The sequence below is a fragment of the Oryctolagus cuniculus genome, chromosome 8, assembly GCF_964237555.1.
Source record: "Oryctolagus cuniculus chromosome 8, mOryCun1.1, whole genome shotgun sequence".
NCBI classification, from domain to species: Eukaryota; Metazoa; Chordata; class Mammalia; order Lagomorpha; family Leporidae; genus Oryctolagus; species Oryctolagus cuniculus.
The window spans coordinates 89,888,562-89,909,373 of record NC_091439.1 but is presented as its reverse complement, the minus strand read 5'-3'; the positions used below and the strand labels follow the sequence as shown (position 1 = coordinate 89,909,373).

The following is a 20,812-nucleotide window of genomic DNA, read 5'->3' as shown; positions in this document are numbered from 1 at the left end:
AACACCACATATCCCAAGACAAAAGTGTTTTGCTGTAGGAGTGAGGGCATTGCAAAGACTCTTTAACCTTCCTTAAGCTCAGATTGATGTTAAACTTTTTAAATTTCTCCTTTTTCTTTTCTCCCTTCTCCATTTTAAAGTTAACTAAGGGAATTTCTCTCTTGCATCAGAGCCCAGGAAATGAGATGCCTGTGCTGTTCCAGCTCTAATTAGGCTTGAGTGTCCTGGGAAAGTGTTGCTTAATATGTAAACAATATGCTTGTTTCTGTCACAAGTGAAAATGACAGTTTTATTTTTAATTGTCCCTTAGAGTAAAACCTTAGGGGTCATAGATTTCCCCTCAACAGCTATACTAAAAGCATATTAAAACATTATACTTAGTTTTGTAATATATTTAATCTTGAAAGTTACATGAGCCCCTATTTAAGCCTTAATTTTGTTCCCAGTGTAGGGGATCCCACATTCCAGTAAACAATTTGCCAGTAGACGAGTTAGGTATTGTAACAAGAGAAGGTCAGTGTTTTTTCTGCATCTAAAGGTGACTGAATAAAGCTAGTGAGCTCTTCTTTCTTCCAGAGTTTACTTTCTCCTAAGATTTAAGAACCATCTAAGGTCTTCGGAAAGTTGGCCTTTCCTAAGAGGTAACACCGATTTCCAAAGGATTCTAACTGTGGCAAATGTCAACATGCCACATTTGTTGAATAATGTCATGTATTCATTCAGTTAATGAGTAATGAATACTGCGTGCCTACTGCTCTTGTTGGTACCAGGGATGAAGTGGCAAATAAGGAAGGTGTGTTGCCTTTGTGGCCATAGAGCTTTGTGGGGATAGAGAATAAGCAAGTAAGTGTACAATGTATTTACAGATAATACTGTGGGCTGTCAGCAGAATTCAGGGAGGGTAAAGAAAGAGTGATAAGATGGTTCTGTGTTAGTGGGCTGGTGAGGAAAGCTCTAAGATGATAGATGCGCTGAGACCTGACTCAGGAGAGGAGTGAGCTGTGGAAAAGATGGGAATACGCTGGCTGTGCTTGAGAAGCGGGAGGCCAGTGCGGATGGACATGTGGGAGGCTTATGTGGAGCTTCACAGACTGTAATGAAGGGTTTTGAGTTTCATAGTAAGTGTGATGCGATGCTATTAGGAGGATAAAAGCAGGCAGAGCTATAATTTGACTTACATTTAAAAAGTAGCGCCCTGGCTGCTATGTGGTGAATAAATGGTGGCAAGCAAGAAGGTAGCAAGTCTGAAGTATGAAGGTACTTTAGAAAGGTCGTGAAAAATGGAATTACAGTTTATTTGGAAATAAAGCATTTTAAAATCCCATTTATATAGGGGGGCTACAGAAAGTTCATGGAAAATGTGTATTATGCTTGGGTATCATGTTTAAAGATATTTTTTATGAGAGAGTCACAGAGATCTCCCATCCTCTAGTTCATTCCCCAAGTAACCCACAATAGCTGGGACTGTCCAGGTGAAAGCCAGGAGCCAGGAGCTCAGTCCAGTCTCCTACATGGTGGCAGAGACCCAACTACTTGAACCATCACTGCTATTTTCCATGGTATGCATTACCAGGAAGACAGAATAGGGAGTGGGTCTGGAGACAGAAGTAGAGACAAGGGGGTCGGTACTGTGGCGCAGTGGGTTAAAACCCTGGCCTGAAGTGCTGGCATTCCATACGGGCACCAGTTTGAGACCCGGCTGTTCCACTTCTGATCCAGCTCTCTGCTATGGTCTGCGAAAGCAGTGGAGGATGGCCCAAGTCCTTGGGCCCCTGCACCCGCATGGGAGACCCAGAAGAAGCTCCTGGCTCCTGGCTCTGGATCGGCACAGCTCCAACCGTTGTGGCCAATTGGGGAGTGAACCATCGGATGGAAGACCTCTCTCTCTGCCTCTCTCTGCCTGTCCTCTCTCTGTGTAACTGTGACTTTCAAATAAATAAATAAATCTTTAATAAAAAGGAGACAGGACTCAAACCCAAGCTCTGATAAGTGTTATGGGTAGCCTAAGTGACATCTTAACCACTGTGCTAAACACTTGCACAAAATAAACTCTTAATTTCATTTTCCGTGAACTTTTTGAATTACTCTCATCTATTAATAGTTCAGTGAATTTCAGTATTAATCATTAAGTTTTAGCCTAGCATAGAGAATAATGTTCTGTATGTATATGACTCAGTTTTTAGTTCAGAACTTTCTCAGAGATGAGTAATTTCATGGAGATCACTGAAAATGTAAATCCCAGCCTCTCATTTAAGAGTAACACTTCTAATTTAGTGTGTTTGAAAAATACTTTCTATTTACTTGAACTTTTTCCCCCTTTGGGTTAAACATGTTAAAGTTGCTCTTTGAAAAATTTTGGAAAATAATATTTATAATCCTGTCAAAAAAGCATTTTAATGAACTCTTGGCAGTTACTTCTTTCAACAGCATTTCTAGGTGATGTCTCTTTCTTTTTATTTCTTTCCTTTCTTTTTCAGAAAACAGAGGCTTACTCAGGCTTTAGACTCCTTCAGAATCACCAGAGCAACTGTCATCATTTTTTAAAAAAGATTTATTTACTTATTTGGAATATAGAGTTTTACACACACACAGAGAGAGAAGGAAGAATGGAGGGAGGGAGGGAGGGAGGGAGAAGGAGTGGGGTAGGGAGGGAGAGAGGGATTGAGGGAGAAGGGGAGAGAGGGACTGAGGGAGAAGGGGAGAGAGGGAGGGAGAGGGAGAGAGAAGGGAGAGGGCCAATCCGGAGCCAGGAGCCAGGTGCTTCTTCCAGGTCTCCCACATGGGTGCAGAGGCCCAAGCACTTGGACTGTCCTGCACAGCCTTCCCAGGCACATTAGCAGAGAGCTAGATGGGAAGTGGGACAGACGGGACTTGAACCGGTACTTGGAAGGAATGCTGGCACCACGGGCAGCAGCTTAACCTGCTATGCCATAGCGCTGGCCCGTCATTTTTTATTGCCCTGTGGAGGGTCTAAGCCAGTCACTGATTGGAGGGAAGGCTATGCGGTCAATTCTCAAGCTCTATATAACAGAACAATGAGTTGACTAAAGTATCATCTGACACAGAAAATGAAGGGACACGGTTACAGTGACTTTTCCCTTCCCCACTTTCCCTTCTTTGCAGGAGATCAGTATCCATAGTCACATGCAGCATCTGGATGACTGTAGCCCATCAGTTTCCCCAGGAAATGTTCTCTGCCTGAAATTGTATAACATGACCATAATGTCAATGTGTTCATTTGTTCATTCTGAGGTAGTGAACATCAGTTTTTATTTACATCAAACATAATGAGCTTTCCACTTGAGAAGGGGATTCTTCTTCACCTTTGACCTAACTTTCCTAAAAAGATGGACTTTTACTTTTTAAAAATAACAATCTAGACTTCTCTCTCTCGGATCTGGATTTTCTGCATAAGCTGCCTTTTTTCGTACATAAATGCTAGAAATCTCATTTTAAGAAATTTCTCTTTATGGCAGAAATAAGTACACTTTCCCTACCCAGCCCCCATCACAGTTAAGTAAGGTAGTGTAACGTTCTAGACAAGTATTTACAAACCAGGACGCCACTTCAGTCGCTCCTGTCAGGGCAGCCCTCCATAGAAATGGGGGCAGACTGTACTCCTGAGTTAACAGAGAAGCGCTGTTAGGGCTGGCATTGTGCAGCGAGTTAAGCTGCTGCCTGCAACACCATCTTCCCTTACCCAAGTGCTGATTCAAGTCCTGCCTGCTCCACTTCCCATTCAGCTCCCTGCTGATGCTCCTGGGAAAGCAGCAGAAGATGGCCCAAATGCTTGGTCCCTTGCCACACACTTGGGTAACCCAGATGGAGTTCCTGGCTCCTGAGTTCTGTTAAAGCTTAGTCAAGCAGTCTTACATGTTACTTTTGTGTATATTTTATAAGATTTATATAACAAAATATAAATATATGATGATGGTACAGTTAGCGTAGCAAGAAAGGCTTTCATAATCTAATTCCTACCTGTCTCGCCATCATTTTTGACAGTATCATAACTCTGACTCTAACATTCCCACAGATTGAACACACAAAGCTGTTTCATACCTTTATGTCTTTGTACATACTTTATTTTATTAGACTTTTCCCCTATCAGATATACATGCGTCTTTGAAATTCCAGATAAGCCATCACTTTCTTGAAAAAGCTTTCCTGATTTCTTCTATGTTTTTTGCATATTTGGAAGGGTTTTTTTTTTTTTTCAGTTCATGGAGTGACTATTTACCCTTGTCTCTCTATTTAACAGTAAATTATAACCCATGATGTTACTTCTCATAATTTTGTGTATAATGGACACTATAAATGTTAAATGATCACACTGCTTTTGTACATAGAAAAAAAAATTTTTAATATTTGACAGGTAGAATTAGACAGTGAGAAGAGAGAGAGAGAGAGAGAGAGGTCTTTCTTCCATTGGTTAACCCCCGCAAATGGCTGCTATGGCTGGTGCACTGTGGCTGGTGTGCCGCACCAATCCGAAGCCAGGAGCCAGGTGCTTCCTCCTGGTCTCCCATGCAGATGCAGGGCCCAAGCACTTGGGCCATCCTCCACTGCCTTCCCGGGCCACAGCAGAGAGTTGGACTGGAAGAGGAGCAACCGGGACTGGAACCCGGCACCCATATGGGATGCCAGCACTGCAGGCAGAGGATTAGCCCATAGAAAAATTTAAGCTTATTGGTTAGCTATCTTCCTGAAGATTAGTTGGTAGTCACCTGAGGGTAAGATAAGGACTATTGGTTGGAATGTTTGTTTCAAAATTCAGCTGTTTCCAATGTGATAGTACTGGGAAGTAGGGCTCCTTCCTTGTGAGTGGAATCAGGTGCCCTTGTAAAGGGGCCTGACAGGGAGTTGACACTCTTGCCCTTCTTCTGCCATGAGTGGATGCAACAAAAAGGCCATGATCAGAGGCTGGTATCTTTTTTTTTTTTTTAAGATTTATTTATTTATTTGAAAGAATTACACACAGAGAGAAGGAGAGGCAGAGAGAGAGAGAGGTCTCCCATCTGCTGGTTCACTCCCTAGATGGCTGCAATGGCCAGAGCTGAGTTGATCTGAAGCCAGGAGTCAGAATCACCTCCAGGTCTCCCATGCAGGGGCCCAAGCACTTGGGCCATCATCCACTGCTTTCCAAGGCCACAGCAGAGAGTTGGATCAGAAGTAGAGCAGCTGGGACTGAAACCAGTGCCCATATGGGATGCCGGCACTGCAGGCGGTGGTCTTACCCACTATGCCACAGTGCTGGCCCCAGAGGCTGGTATCTTGATTTGAGACTTCTCAGCCTCCAGAACTGTGAGGAAATAAGTTCCTCTTTATAAACTGCACAACCTCTGATGTTTTGTGGTAGCAGCACAAAGGCTAAGACAATAAGTGACTTTTGTATAGATTTAGGAGGTTAGGAATTAAGGAAAATGAGAGGGCAGGAAGAAGGAATTCATTGTGCCACATTGGAGCTTCACTGACATTTAGTTAAGGCTCCCATAGCAGTTGTCAAGCACTGGATTCACTTGTGTGATAACTTCCTTATTCTTCCATTGGCTGTGTGAAATGGCTTAAAATTCATGATAATATCTCAGAATTGGTGGTATTCTGGTGTTGTTTGTTTCTTTGCTAATTTGTCTTGCCTTTTTAGTGTAGAGTAGAACATATATTCAAAAAATGGAAAAAAGTGGGTACAGATGAAAGAACACTCTTGGCCCATCAACTGTGTGAACAAAGAGAACTACCATGGCCCAGAGGCCCTGATGCCCTCCTCCCTGATTGCATTCTTTCTCTCCCCAGAAGTCTTCCCCATTCCAAATTTTATGTGACTCATTCTTTGGTTTTTGTTTTTCACTGCTTCTGTCTTTACTCCTAAATAAATTTTGTCTGTTGTAGACTACATAATAAAGGCAGTCATGGCTGTGTGAACTCTTTGACATGCTTCTTTTGTGTAAGTTTTTAAAAAAGATTTATTTTTTAAATAAAAGAGTTACAGAGGTAAAGACAGAGAGGTCTTCCATTCCACTGTTCACTCTCCAGATGGCTGCAACGGCTGGAGCTGCACCGATCCAAAGCCAGGAGCTTCTTCTGGGTCTCCCAGGTGGGTGCAGGGGCTCAAGGACTTGGGCCATCTTCTGCTATCCCAGGCCATGGCAGAGAGATGGATCAGAAGAGGAGCAGTTGGGACTATATTCGGCGCCCACTTGTGATGCTGGTGCTTCAGGCCAGGGCTTTAACCTGCTGTGCCACAGCATCGGCCCCTATTTATCTATTTGAAAGGCTGATTTTACAGAGAGAGGGAGAAACAGAGATCTTCCATCTGCTGGTTCACTCCCCAAATGGCTGCAATGGCCACAGCTGGACAAACATGAAGCTAGGAGCCAAGAACCAGGAGCTTCCTCCTGGTCTCCCACGTGGGTGCAGGGGCACAAATACTGTTTTCCCAGGCCATAGCAAAGAGCTGGATCAGAAGTGGAGCAGCCAAGACTAGAATCGGCACCCATATGGCCAGTGCTGTCCTCTTGTGCAAGTTTTTGAGATTCATCAATGTTGATGTGTATGAAGGTACCTCAAAAAGTATGTGAAATGGTTGAAGATAACGTGGGGGGCCTGGTGCTGCGGCACTGGCATCCCATATGGGCTCCAGTTCTAGTCCTCGCTGCTCCACTTCTGATCCAGCTCTCTGCTATGGCCTGGGAAAGCAGTGAAAGATGGCCCAAGTGTTTGTGCCCTTGCACCCATGTGGGAGACCAGGAAGAAGCTCCTGGCTTTGGATCGGCCCAGCTCCGGCCGTTGTGACCATCTGGGGAGTGAACCAGTGGATGGAAGACCTCTCTCTCTGTCTTTCCCTCTCACTGTCTGTAATGCTACCTGTCAAATAAATAAATATTTTTAAAATAAAAGAATGTGAAATTTTCATGAACTTTTTGAGGAACACCTGTGTAGTTGTATCCTATTTACTGTCACTGTTGTGTAATATGTCGTTGAATGGACATAACCCTAATTTACTTATCCACTCGTGGACAGTTGAATTGTTTTCCATATTTTTGCTATTAGAAACAATGCTGCTTGTGTATTATTATATATTTCCTGTGCAAGAATTTGTCTGTAGTATATACATAGAATTTCTCATGCTCAGCTTTATAAGATAATACCAAACCATTTTCTAAAGGAGTCCCAGCTGTTTTTTTTTTTTTCTTGCACCAATAGTGGAAGGAATTCTTCCTTGCTCTTAATCCTCCTGACAGTGGGTATTGTCCAACTTAAAGTTTTGCCAATCAGGTGGGGGTGAAATGGCATGTTATAATGATTTGAATGTTATCTCCTTGATTACAAATAAGGTTAAACATCACTTTCATGTGAGGGACTTGTTCCTTTTTCTTGAAATTCCTATTCACTCTTATTTCTGGTCCTTTATCCCACCCTCACCCCCCCCCCCAAGGAGTTATTTGTATACTATTGATACTATTAGTTTATTATCTAAATGTATAGCACATGTCATTTTTAGTACCTAACTGGATGTGGAAGGCAAGGGAGAAGTAGTATAGAACTACTCTTGGTGTTTGCTTTGGGTATCTGAGTGGATCTGCTGTGCCTCAGTTATGTAGGACTCTTATCTGATGAGCCTTTAAGAGTCTGCAGGTGGAAGGAATATAGCAGTTCTCCAGCCCACTTGTCCTCTGCCCATCTTCTGCAGGCCATGGATTCTCCCATCTAACCTTTTTTTTTTTTTAAGATTGATTGATTTATTTGAAAGGCAGAGTTACAGAGAGACAGGTCTTCCATCCACTGGTTGATTCCCCAGATGGCTATAAGGGCCAGAGCTGTGCTGATCCAAAGCCAGGAACCAAGAGCTTCTTCTGGGTCTCCCATGCAAGTCCAGGGTCCCAAGGACTTGGGCCATCTTGTATTGCTTTCCCAGGCCATAGCAGAGAGCTGGATCAGAAGTGGAGCAGCTGGGACTCGAACAGGCACCCATATGGGATGCCAGCACTGCACCCACTAAGCCACAGTGCTGCCCCCCCCATCTAACCTTCCTAGGAAATAAATGTCTCAGTCAGATGACCCACACAACACTTCTTTTTTATGCCACTTTATTGCTTTTTCAGTCTCAACTGTTAGATAATCTTTTTTAATATTTCCAAGAGAACACATTATTTTAATTTTGAAATGTAGCACATTTTGTCGTACTATAAAAGACGCAGAACATTATCTACAGTTTAAAATTTCTTCCATTTCTTATGGAGATACTTATCACAAATTATTCCACATACACTGAAAACAATAGAAGGAACATATACATCTAAGAACACTACTTTGTACAGTCTTTCATTAAATAATATTTACATATACATTTTCAGTTTCCTGGATATTTTTGTACATGTATACAACCACTACAAGAATATGGGCCCCTTACAAGGATGATACAAACATAACTTTTAAAAAAAGTAGATCTTACCACCTTGGTCACATGGCTTTTAGTTGTTTGAGGTTCTAAGAATGACCCCATAATAACCCTTAAAAACTATGAATGGTGAGGAAAATGTCAGTAACAGGGACTTGCACATTCACTCAGAACGTAGCAGCTTGGTGTAGCTTATGTTCTAGTGGCAAGGCAGAGTTACTCTGAACAGCTTGATCTTCTTGCAGGAGTAGAAGCAGCTGACTTGGTGGTGGTGGCTGGTCACCTTTTAGGAGAACTGCAAACTGAGGCCAATTAGAGATTGGCATAGGGGAAGAAGGGAAGTGTGGCAGAGGCAGCCTCGCAGTGGTCCATTCTCATCACTGCAGTGTTTGCTTCTCTCTGGTTTTACGATGATCCTCTGGACCTGTGAGAAGAGAAAGAAAGTGTAAGTGTGCTACTCAGACCCTGGCTTCAGACTGAGTTCATAATAACCCAAAGATCCTCAGTTAAAAGATGTGGTGCATTGTCCTATTGCTGCACAGTCATTGTTAGTGTTTACAGGGGCTGCATATTTTTTGACTGGTTGGTTGGTGTTTATTTTTTTTCAGGTCAGAAAAGTCTTTCAGGAGATTTGACAGCTTTGCTTGCAGAGTTATTGCTCTGCCTCAAGGTTGAAGGGTCCTGGCATTTTTAGACAGGTAATACAGCTAACTTTAGTTCTTACCACACAAGATAGCACATTAGTATATAAGTAACTGGAAATCGAGGATGACATAGTGATGATAGACTTTTAAGCTAAGATCTCACAGTAAAGCACAATGCAAAGATTTCTAGCTTTCTGTGATTGCATTTCCTAAAGAGCAGTTCTTCTGCAAGCAACAGCAAGCCTACCTTTCCTTGCTAAATGCTTTCAGCAACTTCTTGATGGCTTTCAATTCTGGATTCAGACATCTCTTCTCCCCATCCTTTTTCATTGTGGCACTATTAGAAAGAAATAAGAGTGTAAATATTTAAATAATGTTGGGCCAATAAGCAGATGAAATCATAGTTCCAGAATCAGACACCACAGTTTTACTTTACATTTTTCTTGTGCTGTACATTAGTTTTAGAATCATCAGAAAACACTTCATTGATCTTTTGAAACTGTCATCAAATGTTTAATAAATGATTGTAACCAGGGAGGTGATCACCAGATAAGATTTTACTCACATGATCTCAACATTTGCACAAGATTGACTTGCAGGAATGATTTCAAGTTTTTCCAAGGATCTTGGATTAACAGGTTTATTACTAATGTTGATACAGGTACAGCGTACAGTTCTAGAGAGAGGCATTCCTGCAGAAGAGAGACAGGTATAGCAAAGAAGATTAACATGGTGTTTTCTTATAGGCATTTAGTGTGGACTGGATAATATTTAGCAGAATCTATAACCCCATTTCTTTTCATGGTCTCTTAATTAGAGAAGGAATGCATGCCATTTTAACACAGCACTGAATGATTAAATAGTTGATTATCTGGATGAGAAGAGTTGTAATTTGTTGATTATAAAATCCTATTGTTGAGCACAGTCCTAGTGCTTAATTAAGCTTAGAGAAGGCAGTATCTGTATCTTACCCTCTTTCTTCTCATCCTCACATTGTCTTTCTGCCCTTCCTCTCCCCCCTTTCTTTCAGGCTACTATTTCTCCTACTTTAGTCATTTGTATAAACTCTGTGACCATGGAAATCTCTGGTCATTTCCCTCTCTTTTATAGACAGTGAAACTTTTTCAAACAGATTCTTTATTTTCAAATTTATACCCCGACCTATTTCTGATTTTACAAATTAGATGTATCTTGATATTTCTTACCTTTAGTCCCACTCAGAGTCAGGAAAATAAGGCAGAAAATAAGAATTGCACTTTGGTTCATGGTTCTGAGTCTGGAGGTGCCTCTGTAGTAGTGGGCTCAGGATGCTTCTATGCAGTTGAGAGCTTCAGAAAACGTGGGGCTAGTATGCACTATTTATTTGCAAAGGCACTTTCCCTCCCTAACTCTGATTGGATAACATTTTAGTTGAGTCAGGAAACCTACTGGCTGTTCCTTGGGGAAGTCCCATGTTGCGTAATTCAAGATACTACTTGTATTCTTTTATGACCTCCCATTTATGGAATTTCCCTCTGTCCTCTTGTAGCACCAGTGAGTTAGCTTTCACTTTCCAAAACATGAACTGTTTCCTGAAAAACAAAACTTTATTGCATGTAGAAATATTTGATTTCAATCCAGCTCTCTGCTATGGCCTGGGAAAGCAGTGGAGGGTGGCCCAAATCCTTGGGCCCCTGCACCTGCTTGGGAGGCCCCATATTGGATGCTGGTACTGCAGGTAGAGGCTTAACCTATGATACACCACAGCACCAGCCCCTCCAGAGGCTATTTTTAAAATATCCTCAGCAATAGCAATTCTTCATCATTTGTGAGTGAATCTAACTTTTGGTAGCAACAAGTTGTATCTGATTATTAGGACAAGCAGTTTAGCTGAAGAATGCCCTTTGATCAAATAATATAAAGTAGTAAGTGTGGTGTTTTTTATTTTTTTTTTACTTTCTTACCGATTTATTTATTTGAAAGTCAGAATTACACAGAAAAGGAGAGGCAGAGAGAGAGAGAGGTCTTCAGTCTGCTGGTTCATTCCCCAGTTGACTGCAACGGCCAGAGCTGCGTCAGATCTGAAGCCAGGAGCTTCTACCGGGTCTCCACGTGGATGAAGGGGCCCAAGACTTGGGCCATCTTCTACTGCTTTTCCAGGCCATAGCAGAGAGCTGGATCAGAAGTGGACAGTTGGGTCTCGAACCGGCACCCATTTGGGATAATGGCACTGCAGGCAGCGGCTTTACCCACTATGCCAAAGTGCCAGTCCCAAAGTGTGGTGTTTTTAGAAAAGGTCAAAGACAGGGAACTAGCATATGACAAGGGGTTCCACAAATACCTTGACCATTCATAACACCATAGAATAAGCTAATAGCTTCCGATGTAACTTTTGAAAAATATTTTAAATTTGAGAGACAGAAACAGACATCTTGCATTCCCAAATGCTTGTGATGACAAAAACTCAACTATGCCAAAGCCAAGAGCTAGAACTGTTTCCCGTGTGGATGGCAGGGACCCAGGTACTTGCGTCTTCTGTCTCCTAGCATTAGCAGGACATTGGATTTGTAAGCAGAGCCAGCAATCAAACCCAGGCACTCTGATGCAGGTGTCCTAAATAGTGTCCTACCTGCTGCACCAAACACTGCTCCCAGTGTAACTAGAGGGAAAATGTTACACACGTAGATACCTGATTTCTGGTGTGTTCATGTCTTATACTCAGTCCCTGTATGAAGATATCAAAAGATAACATCTAGAATGGTGTGAGAACAATGTCCATAGGTATAACAGGATTGTTGGGGGAAGAAAAAAAAGGAAGGGCTGGCATTGTGACAATGGTCAAGCCATTGCTTGCAACATTGGCATCCCATAAGGCACAAGTTTGAGTCCTGGGTGTTCCACTTCTGATCCAGCTCTCTGCTGAATGTGTCTGGGAAACAGCAGAAGATGGTCCAAGTGCTTGGGCCTTTGCACCCACTTTCAAATAAATAAATACATCTCTAAAAGGGTGCTTTTTGGGGAAATAAATTTCAAAGGAAGGCATGAATAGGGACAGGAGAGAACAAGTTGATTTACGAGAGGATTCCCCTGCAAGAGACTCTCATGTGCAAAGCAAAAGAAAGTGTTAGACAATGAGCTAACATAACCCAAAATCAAAACTGTTATACCTAACTTCAATGAAATACTTTTTTCACATTCCTATATGCATGAAATCATGCAATACTTGCCTTTTTGTGCTTGAACATTTCACTAATAAAGACTTCTAAAAAAGAAGTTGAAAAAAGATAGAAAATGACCTCCAGTTCCATCCATGTTGTTGCCAATAACATTTTATCCTTTTGTGGATAGATAGTATTCCGTATGTATACATACCACATTTTCTTGACCCATTCATTAGTAGATGGGTGCTTAGGTTGTTTCCATTTCTTGGCTATTAGAAATAGTGCTACAATAAACATGGGAGTGCAAGTGTCTTTTCTACAGAGTGATTTCATTTCCCTTGGATATATTCCCAAGGATTGCTCATCATGCAGTACTTTTTCTTTTTTTTTTTTTTTTGGGGGGGGGGCCTGCATGCTGTTTTCCATAATGGCTGTTTTAATTTCCCTTCCCACCAACAGCACACAAGAGTTTTCTTTTCTCCACATCCTCTCCAGCACTTGTTATCTTTTGGGTAGTAGCCAGTCTGACTGGAGTGAAATGCTACCTCATGTGGTTTTTTTTTTTTTTTGACAGGCAGAGTGGACAGTGAGACAGAGAGACAGAGAGAAAGGTCTTCCTTTTGCCGTTGGTTCACCCTCCAATGGCCGCTGCGGCCGGCGCACCGCGCTGATCCGATGGCAGGAGCCAGGAGCCAGGTGCTTTTCCTGGTCTCCCATGGGGTGCAGGGCCTAAGCACCTGGGCCATCCTCCACTGCACTCCCTGGCCACAGCAGAGAGCTGGCCTGGAAGAGGGGCAACCGGGACAGAATCCGGTGCCCCAACCGGGACTAGAACCCGGTGTGCCGGCGCCGCTAGACGGAGGATTAGCCTAGTGAGCCACGGCGCCGGCCACCTCATGTGGTTTTGATTTGTATTTATCCAGTGATTAGAGATTTTGAGCCTATATTCTTGTACCAGCACTCATGTAGGATGTCAGCCTCTCAGCTATACCACAACACCTGCCCCGGGTCTAGAGACTCTGAGAGCACTAGCTGGAGGCATAGGAAATTTGGGCTCTGATTTCTTGCCCTATCCTCAGCAAGTAGAATCTTGTTCTGTAGTCTGTGTGAGATCAAGGAGAGAAAATGAAGGCAGTCCTTGGCTAAGAAAGATGCATAGCTCAGACGGCAGGCATTTGCCTCTGGGAAGAGGCTGTGGGTGTCCTTGTCTGGCCCTGGATTTCACTATGGAGAGCCTGGTACTAGGTGTCAAGTGTAAGGTTTCAACTTAATTCCCTCTTCCTCCCCCAAGTGGGAGGTGTCTCTCCATGCTGGGTTTCTTGGAGTTGGGAGAGGAATAACAAGAGCATTTTTTAAATGCATGCTTTCTTGTTACCATACTAAAATGAGGCACTGTGATCTCACCTGGCAGCCTTAGCGCTTGCTAGGAGGTTTGATTCATAAATAGCTGCTCAGTTGGAGTCTCTGTGGAAAGACAGTTGCTAGAGTGTCTTACTCATCTGCCATCTTGCTCTACCTCTCTTTTTCTATTGTTTGACTTTTAACATATCTGAATTTGAACCTTAAGTATGTTTCTTGTAAATAGCATATAGTTGAATCCTTTTTTAAAAAAAAAAAATTCATTTTACCAGTCTCTGGAATTGGATTGTGATGTTTAGTCCATTTATATTTAATGCAATTGGTGATAAAGTAAGATTTTAAAACTGCCATTTTTCCTATATATTTTGCTTCTCTTCCTCTGTTACTGCCTTCTTTTGTATTAACTAGCTATTTTCTAGCATATCATTTAAAATTTTTTATTTAAAGATTTATTTAGTTGAAAGAGTTAGAAGAAGGGGGCAAAGAGAGAGAGAATGAATGAATGAATTGATCTTCCATCAGCTGGTTCACTTGCTAGATGGCCACAATAACCAGGGCTGGGGCAGGCTGAAACCAGGAGCCACCCACATGGGAGACCTCAAAAAAGCTCTTGGCACCCGTCGGTTCATATTTTTTCCATGTGGACATGCCCAAATAGAAGCAGCACTGTCTATAAATCCTTGGGGCCACACTATCCAGATTAGTTGTTGCTTTATGCATTATTTTTTAAAGAATTTCAGAGGCAAATAGAATCTGGCAGGAGAGGCTTGAGAATAATCAGGTGGGTGTTAAGGCCTGGGCATGTATATCTGAAGCTGGACCTATCTGTGTCTTCACATGGGACTGGAAGAGACATTACAGGGGAAGTATGAACCTCCTTAGGAAAGACACCCCATTGACTCCCATTACCTGGCTGGCCTGGGAGGAGAGCTGACCTGATTAGGAGGTTAATGCAGAATAAGCAGCATCTCTAGAATAAAATTCATGACACTGTCTGACCTTAAGCCACCCCCTCAACAGTGATGGTTCCTTTGGAAGCTCGGCAGAGTGAAGGGCTTCTTCAGCTTAGGGTCTTCTTGTTTTTGGTCTGACTGTAAAATTTCCAGAGATTATCTTCTAGCTTGGATACTCTTTCTTCTGCCTCACCAATCCTGTTAAGACTCCACTGCATTTTTTATTTGATTTATTAAATTCTTCATTTCTAGTATTTCATTTTGATTTCTCTTTAAGATCTCAATTTCATGGGAAAATTTTTCATTCATATCATATATAGTTTTCTTTAGTTCATGAATTTGCTTCTGATTGCTTCTGAGTAATGATTAATTTTTTGAATTCCATTTTCGGCATTTCCCCAGTCTCTTCATCTTCACACTCTAATATTGAAATGTTGTAGTGTTCCTTTAGGGAGCTCATAATGTATTCCTTATTCTTGTTTCTTGAATTTTTTTGTTTTTGTTTTTCTTGTTGTTTTTGTTTGGACAGGCAGAGTTAGCGAGAGAGACAGAAAGGTCTTCCTTTTTCTGTTGGTTCACCCCCAAAGTGGCCGCTACGGCTGGCGTGTTGCTGCCGGCGTGCTGTGCCAATCTGAAGCCAGGAGCCAGGTGCTTCCTCCTGGTCTCCCATGTGGGTGTACGACCCAAGGACCTGGGCCATCCTCCACTGCACTCCCAGGCCACAGCAGAGAGCTGGACTGGAAGAGGAGCAACTGGGACAGAATCTGGCGCCCCAACCAGGACTAGAACCCCGGGTGCCAGTGCTGCAGGTGGAAGATTAGCCTAGTGAGCCACAGCACCGGCACAACACATTTTTTTAAGGCAGTTTTCAGGTAGCTGCAAGATAGTTCTCAAGAGCAACTGTGGGCTAGGGACTGGTGAGCCACTGGAGATTGTTGACTTAATCCAGATTTTAGAGATCAGGGCAAGGGAGGCTCCTTTCAGAGGTAATGTCATCAGTTTCCCTCTTCCCACCTCCCACCAAGCAAAGGGTTGGAATCAATAAGCTAGGAAGCCAGTTGGAAAGAAAAGAACAAGTTGGCCACCAAAGTTTTAAGCACAGTATTAGTCTGGTGCCACTTCCACAATAATGGATATTTAGGTTTTTAAAAAAATGCCAACCCCATGCCATGTTTGAGTCTCATTATTTGAGAGTTCCTGGGATCCAACTGGAGGTCTCAAGGTCAGAGATTCAGTTTAGGGTTAAGATAGTAATTTTAACATTCTAGGGGGTAATTTAAAAAAAAAAATTTTTTTTTGACAGAGTGGACAGAGGGAGAAACAGAAAGGTCTTCCTTTTTGCGGTTGGTTCACCCTCCAGTGGCCGCCGCAGCCGGCGCACTGCAGCCATTGCACCGCGCTGATCCGACGGCAGGAGCCAGGTGCTTCTCCTGGTCTCCCATGGGGTGCAGGGCCCAAGGACTTGGGCCATCCTCCACTGCACTCCCTGGCCACAGCAGAGAGCTGGCCTGGAAGGGGGGCTACCAGGACAGAATCCGGTGCCCCGACCGGGACTAGAACCCGGTATGCCGGCGCCACAAGGCGGAAGATTAGCCTGTTGAGCTGTGGCGCCGGCGAGGGTAATTTTCTTTTTCTTTCTTTTTTTTTTTTTTTTAGCTTTTATTTAATGAATATAAATTTCCAAAGTACAGCTTATGGATTACAATGGCTTCCCCCTACCATAACTTCCCTCCCACCCGCAACCCTCCCCTTTCCCGCTCCCTCTCCCCTTCCATTCACATCAAGATTTATTTTCAATTCTTGTTATATACAGAAGATCAGTTTAGCATATATTAAGTAAAGATTTCAACAGTTTGCTCCCACATAGAAACACAAAGTGAAAAATACTGTTTGAGTACTCGTTATAGCATTAAATCACAATGTACAGCACATTAAGGACAGAGATCCTACATGAGGAGTAAGTGCACAGTGACTCCTGTTGTTGACTTAACAAATTGACACTCTCGTGTATGGCATCAGTAATCACCCTAGGCTCTTGTCATGAGTTGCCAAGGCTATGGAAGCCTTTTGAGTTCACTGACTCTGATCATATTTAGACAAGGTCGTAGTCAAAGTGGAAGTTCTCTCCTCCCTTCAGAGAAAGGTACCTCCTTCTTTGATGACCTGTTCTTTCCACTGGGATCTCACTCGTGGAGATCTTTCATTTAGGACATTTTTTTTTTTGCCAGAGTGTCTTGGCTTTCCATGCCTGAAATACTCTCATGGGCATTTCAGCCAGATCTGCGTGCCTTAAGGGCTGATTCTGAGGCCAGAGTGCTGTTTAGGACATCTGCCATTCTATGGGTCTGCTATCTCGCTTCCCATGTTGGATCGTTCTCTCCCTTTTTGATTCTATCAGCTAGTATTTGCAGACACTAGTCTTGTTTATGTGCTCCTTTTGGCTCTTAGTCCTATCATTATGATCAATTGTGAACTGAAATTGATCACTGGGACTAGTGAGATGGCATTGGTACATGCCACCTTGATGGGATTGAATTGGAATCCCCTGGTATTTTTCTGACTCTACCGTTTGAGGTAAGTCAGCTTGAGCATGTCCCGAATTGCACATCTCTTCCCTCTCTTATTCCCACTCTTATATTTAACAGCGATCACTTTTCAGTTAAGTTTCAACACTTAAGAATAACTGTGTATTGATTACAGTATTCAACCAAAAGTGTTAAGTAGAACAAACAAACAAAAAAAATACTAAGAGGGATAATGTATTAAGTTGTTCATCAACAGGGCAAGGGCTGATCAAGTCACCATTTCTCATAGTGTTCATTTCACTTTAACAGGTTTCCTTTTTGGTGCTCAGTTGTCGCCAATCAGGGAGAACATATGATATTTGTCCCTTTGGGACTGGCTTAATTCACATAGCATAATATTTTCCAAATTCCTAACGGGGATCACTTTTCAGTTAAAATTTAAACACTTAAGAATAATTGTGTGTTAATTACAGAGGTCAACCAATAGTACTAGAACAAAAAAAAATACTAAAATGGATAAAGTGTTACATTGTACATCAACCATCAGGACAAGAGCTGATCAAGTCACTGTTTCTCATAGTGTCCATTTCACTTCAACAAGTTTCCCCTTTGGTGCTCAGTTAGTTGTCGCTGATCAGGGAGAACATATGGTATTTGTCCCTTTGGGACTGGCTTAATTCACTCAGCATGATGTTTTCCAGATTCCTCCATCTTGTTGCAAATGACCGGGTTTCATTGGTTTTGACTGCTGTAATTAAAAGGATACAAATTGGGTAGGAAGAACTCAAACTATCCCTCTTTGCAGATAATATGATTCTTTATTTAGGGGACCCAAAGAACTCTCTACTAAGAGACTATTGGAACTCATAGAAGAGTTTGGCAAGGTAGCAGGATATAAAAATCAATGCACAAAAATCAACAGCCTTTGCATACACAGGCAATGCCACAGCTGAGGAAGAACTTCTAAGATCAATCCCATTCACAATAGCTACAAAAACAATCAAATACCTTGGAATAAACTTAACCAAGGATGTTAAAGATCTGTATGATGAAAATTACAAAACCTTAAAGAAAGAAATAGAAGAGGATACCAAAAAATGGAAAAATCTTCCATGCTCATGGATTGGAAGAATCAATATCATCAAAATGTCCATTCTCCCAAAAGCAATTTACAGATTCAATGCAATACCAATCAAGATACCGAAGACCTTCTTCTCAGATCTGGAAAAAATGATGCTGAAATTCATATGGAGACACAGGAGACCTCGAATAGCTAAAGCAATCTTGTACAACAAAAACAAAGCCGGAGGCAACACAATACCAGATTTCAGGACATACAACAGGGCAGTTGTTATCAAAACAGCATGGTACTGGTACAGAAACAGATGGATAGACCAATGGAACAGAATTGAAACACCAGAAATCAATCCAAACATCTACAGCCAACTCATATTTGATCAAGCATCCAAAACCAATCCCTGGAGTAAGGACAGTCTATTCAATAAATGGTGCTGGGGAAATTGGATTTCCACGTGCAGAAGCATGAAGCAAGACCCCTACCTTTCACCTTACACAAAAATTCACTCAACATGGATTAAAGACTTAAGTCTACGACCTGACACCATCAAATTATTAGAGAGCATTGGAGAAACCCTGCAAAATATAGTTACTGGCAAAGACTTCCTAGAAAAGACCCCTGAAGCACAGGCAGTCAAAGCCAAAATTAACATTAGGGATTGCATCAAATTGAGAAGTTTCTGTACTTCAAAAGAAACGGTCAGGAAAGTGAAGAGGCAACCTACAGAATGGGAAAAAATATTTGCAAACTACGCAACAGATAAAGGGTTGATAACCAGAATCTACAAAGAAATCAAGAAACTCCACAACATCAAAACAAACAACCCACTTAAGAGATGGGCCAAGGACCTCAACAGACATTTTTCAAAAGAGGAAATCCAAAGGGCCAACAGACACATGAAAAAATGTTCAAGATCACTAGCAATCAGGGAAATGCAAATCAAAACCACAATGAGGTTTCACCTCCCCCCCGGTTAGAATGGCTCACATTCAGAAATCTACCAACAATAGATGCTGGAGAGGATGTGGGGAAAAAGGGACACTAACCCACTGTTGGTGGGAATGCAAACTGGTCAAGCCACTATGGAAGTCAGTCTGGAGATTCCTCAGAAACCTGAATATAACCCTACCATTCAAACCAGCCATCCCACTCCTTGGAATTTACCCAAAGGAAATTAAATTGGCAAACAAAAAAGCTGTCTGCACATTAATGTTTATTGCAGCTCAATTCACAATAGCTAAGACCTGGAACCATCCCAAATGCCCATCAACAGTAGACTGGATAAAGAAATTACGGGAGGGTAATTTTCTTAAGACTTAGTTCTGCTGGTTTCTCCTTGGGTCGATCATCATAGAAGGCCTGAGGATCAAAGGAATTCCCAGTGTCCAGGCTGCCCACTGTGGGTGCCTTTTCATTGCTTGAAACGTGGTTCAGGCCGTGGGCTGTGGAAGCATCATATGTGGATCTCCTGGTGAGGGAGAGGTCCTCAGGTAGGAGTAGACAGATTTACCTATGCTCAGCCACCTCTCACCTGTGTGCCTGGGGTGTCCTGACACCTAATAAGGAGATTGCCACCTGGGTTAATATATTGTACACAGGAAGAATTCTTACAAAAGATGTCCTTTTGACCAGACAGTGTTAGAGAATAGAAAGAGAGTAGAGTTAAAAAAAAAAAAAAAAGAAAAGAAAAAACAATTAGGGCCAAAAAGGCCTAGGTAGAGTCTGAAAGAAAGTTAAGTTGCCACACTGTCTTGTAAGATCTGATTGTAATGTGGAATTAGTTTATACTTTTTTTTTTTGTGGCTACTTTTTCCTATTTTTTTTTATCTTTTATTTAATGAATATAAATTTCCAAAGTACGACTCATGGGTTACAATGGCTTCCCCCCCCATACCGTCCCTCCCACCCACAACCCTCCCCTTTCCCACTCCCTCTCCCCTTCCATTCACATCAAGATTCATTTTCGATTATAACAGATAATCAAGCCAGGCCCGCTGGCACAGAAAGACCAAGTGCTTCCTCTGGGGAGCTTGGGGATCAAAAGCACTCCAGTTTTTAAGGGTGCATCCTGAAGTGGTTTGGATTCTGTATTGCCCATCTGTGAACATTGGGGAGATGATGGCGTCCCTGTTTTCTCTCATGTGAGGTAGATCAAGACATCTCTTGACCATTCCACTCCTTCCTGTTTACAGGGGGAGAGCCCCTTCCTCAGGCCTTCAACAGCAATGGGAAGGTCCGTGATCCAAGTCTCTGGCCTTACTCACACTGGGGTTCCGGTGAGCTGCTCACAGTCTGTCCCAGTGGGCACACTTCCTTGGCACTGGTTTTGGCCAGACTGACACAGAAATCCTACCTCTCCTAACCTTCTGTTGCATTTTATAAGCCTGAATTTTGGAAGTAAGCCTAAGAGAAAAGGGCACTTAATCAGTAGTGCCTGGGCAGGGGGCACCAACACTGGCTTCCAAGACTGTCAGACAATTAGAGAAGGGGCTAAGAGAGTGCCATAATCATGACAGATGACATATGACAGATCTTTCCCAGCTAGCCACCTCTAAAAGTGGGTCATGAGAAGGACTTGTCTAAACTAGATCTCCCCTCCCCCGAGAAAAGGAAAAGCCCGGATCGGGAAGGGACAGCTCCATGGAACATGCCACTGGAGTCTACAAGGTGGCAGCTGTGAGCCAGAGGGGGGATCCTATTTTAATGCCTTGTTACCTG

The 20,812-nt window shown here is 42.5% G+C and overlaps 2 protein-coding genes across 5 annotated transcripts in view; one reads left to right on the top strand and one right to left on the bottom strand.

The window, feature by feature from the left end:
• The window catches only part of ART3 (ADP-ribosyltransferase 3 (inactive)), a 116,897-nt gene that overhangs the window by 11,400 nt on the left and 84,685 nt on the right, over positions 1-20,812 (top strand). The window lies entirely within an intron of this gene.
• On the bottom strand, positions 8,171-10,495 carry CXCL10 (C-X-C motif chemokine ligand 10). Its single transcript, XM_002717106.5, has 4 exons — positions 10,245-10,495; positions 9,605-9,731; positions 9,287-9,376; positions 8,171-8,819 (listed from the first exon to the last, which is right to left on the bottom strand). Exons 1-4 carry the CDS (start codon positions 10,303-10,305, stop codon positions 8,801-8,803), a joined length of 297 nt encoding a protein of 98 aa, XP_002717152.1. The 5' UTR covers positions 10,306-10,495; the 3' UTR covers positions 8,171-8,800.